This window comes from Meles meles, chromosome 8 (genome assembly GCF_922984935.1).
Source record: "Meles meles chromosome 8, mMelMel3.1 paternal haplotype, whole genome shotgun sequence".
NCBI lineage: Eukaryota > Metazoa > Chordata > Mammalia > Carnivora > Mustelidae > Meles > Meles meles.
Window position 1 is genome coordinate 56,319,188 of NC_060073.1, and position 5,697 is coordinate 56,324,884.

At 33.9% G+C, this 5,697-nt stretch overlaps 1 protein-coding gene across 1 annotated transcript; it reads right to left on the bottom strand.

The window, feature by feature from the left end:
* Nucleotides 1-454: 454 nt before the first annotated feature.
* Nucleotides 455-1,420, bottom strand: LOC123949575 (olfactory receptor 52N4-like). The gene has a single exon (XM_046017109.1). It carries the CDS (start codon nt 1,418-1,420, stop codon nt 455-457), a length of 966 nt encoding a protein of 321 aa, XP_045873065.1.
* Between the last annotated feature and the right edge of the window lie 4,277 nt (nt 1,421-5,697).

Here is a 5,697-nt window from a genome sequence, read left to right on the forward strand (position 1 = left end):
TACTGAGAAAATAGAGAAATTTTGGAAATGATGCAAAAAATATAGCCCATATTTTCCAGAGGTAAGTAACAACTGTTTTTCAAACTAGAAATTCTAATCACTATTTGAAAACAAGACAAACTGGCACATAGCAGCAGATTATCACTTTCTGACTTATTCATTTCTTTTGATAAATTTCTCAACTTCCCATTGTGTTTTGCTCATGGGAACGTGGGTTTATGATGAGACTATTTTCTCCACAGGGGTGAGGAGGTGAAAAACTCAGGGTGTGTGTGGGGCCATATCAGTGACTTTGGGATTCTGAAAACATTTAATGTCCCCTCAGATTCATCCCTTGTCAAGAACGTAACAGAAATCTTACAAAGGCCTCTTTGTAAGACTAAACAGCCTGACTAAATAGCCAACAGAGTATTATTTTCCTTCCCCTTCATTTCTTCCATGAAAAATGTCTCCTTTATATGCTATGGGATTTGATGTTCTTAGAACCTGAAAAGATCTTTATGACACAATCTCGTATCTGCTTGGTTTTCACCCCATAGACAATAGGGTTCATAGTGGGAGGCAAGAGAAGATAAATATTGGCCACAATGATGTGGCAAGATGGAGGGATTGCATGGCTCCCAAAACGATTAAAAAAGAAACAGAAGAAGGCTGGACTGTAAGAGAAAACGATGGCACAGATGTGGGCAGTGCAGGTGCTGAAGGCCTTCTGTCGAGCATCTGCTGAAGAGAGGCTGACCACTGCCCGGAGGATCATGGTGTAGGAGACTGTGATGCACAGGATGTCAAACCCCCCAATCAGGAGGGCAGCCATCAGACCATAGATAACATTGGCCTTGATATTTCCACAGGATAACTTAGCTACAGATAGCTGGTCACAATAGGTATGGTGTATTATATTGCCCTTGCAATAGGGTAGTCTTTTGGTAAAGAAAATCAAGGGAATGATGAGCAACACTGCTCTCAGGAAAGTAGCAAGCCCAACCTTTGCAATGACAGGATTGGTGAGGATAGTTGAGTAGCGCAGAGGGTAACAGATGGCTACATATCGGTCTAGGGCCATAAGCATGAGTACCCCAGACTCCATCCCTGTGAAGGTGTGGATGAAGAACATCTGGACTAGGCATTCTTCAAATCTAATTTCCTTGAGATGAAACCAGAAGATGCAGAGAGCTTTAGGGATTGTACTAGAGCACATGACAAGGTCAGTAAGGGAAAGCATGGCCAAAAAGTAATACATGGACCTGTGCAAGGAGTCCTCATAGCAGATAAGGTAGAGGAGTCCACAATTCCCTACCATGGCCACCACATACATGGAGCAGAAAGGGAAGGAAATCCACATGTGCATGTTCTCCAGTCCTGGGATCCCATTAAGAATGAATGAGGCTGGTGTTACATCTGTTTGGTTCAGAATTACCATAATTAAGCTGGCGTAAAAATTAATAAGCTTGTAGGGTTGAAGTTTTACTTTTGTTTTGTTTCATTTTTTGACCCTCAGAGATTTGGAAAAATTTTAAAAAATATATTTGTTGTGTTCCTTCTGTCTCTTCTCTCTGTTAAATATTATATTGTAATAACAAGAAAACAAACATTTTAAATGCCCAGGCATGTTTATTTAAACATTTTTTAAACTAAGTTTAAGCCATTGTTTGTAAATTCATTAATTTATCAGTTCCTTTAATAATATATACTTCACAGTTACTCTGTGTCAGGTTTTATCACAAATGTTACAATAAAGTCTATATTACTTTAAAACTAAAAGATATAGATACAATCCCCATAAACTTATAACCAAGTATAATTGTGTTACACTTACCATTTATGTCATTATGATCTCTCAAATTGATATTTGTTATAATATCTTATTTAAATATTAATTATTTTAACCTCTCCATTTGGGTGTTTCTTAAGGTAGAACTCATTGATTACCTCACCAGACATGCAACAGATATAATTAGGATGTCTTTGTTACTGTTCTTATTTTTATTTTTTATTGTTCTTATTTTTAATAATAATTCATATTTATACTTAATATGTACTAGGTAAAGTTCTAAAAAGTTTATATACATTAACTCATCTCATCCTCACTAGACACCCAGGATGAATTTTTATTAATCTACACTTTATTATTGAATAAATGGAGGCTCTGTGTAGATGAGGTTGCTTATGTCTGAATTTCAAAGGCATTCTCAATCTCCTAGTTTAAGGTATAGATATTAAGAGGACTGTTGATACATTTTACATGAACTTCTCTTCTTTGCTTTTCTTAATTTATTTGTTTTCTGTTTCTGAAATACTTAAGAACATCTTAAAACTTCTATGCTTTCACATTTGATGCTGGTAATGGTGATGATAGAGGTGTATGTGTGGCTGTATGTCATTTATTGTGCAGGCATTTATTGGGGCTTCTTGGGTCTGGAAATCTGTGACTTTGGTTTTAGAAATTTTATGGTATTAACATTGATATTAATCAATGTTAACATATTAACATTGAAGACTACACATATATATTTATTTATATAAATCTATTTTTATATTTATTTTTATTTATTTGTTTGTATATGTATTTATTATATATATGTATTTATTTATATAAATAAATAATTTATTTATATAAATACATATATATATGTTTCTGTTTTTTGTAGTTCTTTTTTTATGTGTTGTATTAACTTTTGATAATATCATCCTAACTGTGTCCTTGTTATTTTACTACTATTACTACTATTATTTTACTATTACTACTATTACTTTTAGTTAGATATGGAATCTTCTGGCCTTATTCCCTTCTTTTCATTTAAAAATTTTATATTGTGTCTCTTGATTTTTTAATCTATTTTCTATAAAAATTCCTGAACTCTATAAGCCAGGTGTCTTGGCATTTTTTGTTGTCTAATATTACAAATTTCCAACAACCTCGTTTCTTCTGAATCTTGTGACTCTGACAGTAATATATATGTGTACATAGGTATATGCTTCACATATAATTTCTATTATCATCTAAGTTTCAGTTATTTATTTTTGTAGCTTTTGTCTTTTACTTTGGAAGAGTTTCTCATATATCTGGTAAATTTTGAATATTGGTTCACACTTAAGAAAGAGGCTATAGAGAGCTGATTTGAAACACCAGTTGATGAGTGAATTTCATCAATTGGTAGGATTTAGAGTGCTCTAGCAGGATCTCTACTCCCTTGGAGGCATTCTTAGTAATCAGTGTTCATAGCTTTTTCCCTCAGGGACTTCTGATTTTTGCAGAAAGTCTATATCCTGGAGGATTTCATGGTTGGCTTCCAATGGTCTTGGAGTTAAGTAGTAGAAGGGTACTGAAGAACTCACATTAAAATAAGAATACGTGATTAAATTATCTCATTTTTTATGAATCTTCATCCTTGGCCTTCATCACACTTTTTATACACATCCATATTATTAGTTACTGTCTCTTCCTAGAATATACTTCTAGTCACATAAGAGGATAATTAACATTGTTTAGGATAGTGGAAGAATTAGAGATATCAAGTTGTTCTTCATTCAGTTTTTCTAACTACACCTATGTTTTATCTTTATATATCTGCACCATGGGATGGCAGATTAGGTACTGCAAAAGACAACTTTTTTGGAAATAGTAAAGTGACACAGAATGAACATGTTTATAACAGTGCTCTTCAAAGATTCCTTCTATAGCATTACAAAAATCATAGATCATATAGGAGAAGAAAGAAATGGCAATGAATTTAACTTTGAAGCATATCAGAAAAATTTCTGAGTGGAATAGATGAATGTTTTTAAACACAAAGCATGATTAGGTTTATGATGGGGTCAAACAGGCAGAGAAGTGTTCTCTCTTGCTGCTTGCTATTTCTTACTCAAATCATACTGACATTTTAGCTACATGATTTTGCAAACTTCTTTTCTTTTTGTGTTCCCCAAAATAGCCTCTAGTATAATATATTTCAGGAAGACTCAGTTCTCTCTTTGATAGATTAGAAAGTCAACCTCTACAGTCTCTTGATCTCATTAGCAAAATGCCAGGATTACAGTTAAGGAATAGATTTGTTTACGGAATCAATGTCTTTCACTATTTTAACATCATGGTATTATAAAAAACCTTATGATATTCTTGAATTATCCACAATTAAATAAAACTTCATATTAACACAGATTGCACTTTGTACCTGCAGTGTTGAGCAAGACAGCACATATTAGATGTTGATAAATAATTTTGAATAAATGAGCAGATTAATGAATTAGCTAGTCATAGTCTATACTTTAAGCATTATTAAATTAAATGCTGCAGTATAAATATTATCACTTGGAAAGCATAAATAAACCACCAGAAGAAACAAAACCAGATTGTTTACTTCATAAATCACAAGAAATTACAAATTTCAAAAAAAATCCTGAAATAGGGAAAACAAAGGAAATCCAAGGAAGCAGAAAAAAGTAATGTGCTAGGAAAAGTAAATATATTGGTCTGGGAAATAAAGATCAACTATGTAAACCACACTACAAATTGGTCTCAAAGTGATTTTTTTCAAGATTTTATTTATTTATGTGACAGACAGAGATCACAAGTAGGCAGAGAGGCAGGCAGAGAGAGAGAGGTGGAAGCAGACTCCCTGCCCAGAAGAGAGCCCCATGCTGGGCATGATCGCAGGACCCTGGGATCATGACCTGAGTTGAAGGCAGAGACTTTAACCCACTGAGCCACCCAGGCGCCCCTCAAAGTGATTTTTAAAAGAATATACAGACCTGTACCCCTGGGGATAAAAATACATTATATGTTTATTAAAAAAAAAAAATTGGAAGGGGAGGCGAACCATACAAGACTATGGACTCTGAAAAACAACCTGAGGGGTTTGAAAGGTCAGGGGTGGGAGGTTGGGGGAACAGGTGGTGGGGAATAGGGAGGGCACGTTTTGCATGGAGCACTGGGTGTTGTGCAACAAACAATGAATACTGTTATGCTGAAAAAATAAAAAAAGAAAAAAAAAGAACACACACACACACACATATATATATATATATATACATATTTTTTTAATTTATTTAGTGAGTAAAGCAATAGAAGCTTATTAAGCAACTATACAGAAAAAGCTCTGAGGAGTGAGAGGGATCCTGAGAGAGTTGCCAATAAGGGCATCTGTTAAAAGCAGTTTTAAGAAGCGGTATATTAGAAAGTGTACCATACTCAAAGTATGCAGAGACGCTTGTTTTGTAAACAGAAAACATACCAAATAACCAAAATAACAAAATGCACCAAAAATTTTGGATACAATATTACACTCAGACAATGCAGAAATAAAAGCAAGCAAATATTGGATCAAGAGCACACTGAACAAAAGTCAAAGAAAGCCTTGACACAGTGCAGTGAAAGGTGATATACTACATTGCTTTCTCTGCAGTTTCGGCAAAGTTTCTCTATAACCAAAACATCACACAGTGTTGATATAACTCTCTGGCTCACTTTGTTAATACACAGATTTTTAAAATGAGACACTTAAAAATAAGATAGTAAGTAAGTAAGTAAATAAATAATAAAATGAGATTCCTAAGTTATATCACAGCTTATTAACTCTTCTTAGTTTCTTATTATAGTGTCACTGGTGTGGCCTTCAACTGGTAACACAAGGCTAACAAAAGCATTACAGTTTGCATTTTCAAAAAAGAACACTATGGGTTTTGTAAAGTAAGAGTTGT

What these genes read in the sequence shown, in the direction of transcription:
- LOC123949575 (XM_046017109.1), bottom strand. Translation starts at nt 1,420, where the DNA reads ATGGTAATTCTGAACCAAACAGATGTAACACCAGCCTCATTCATTCTT.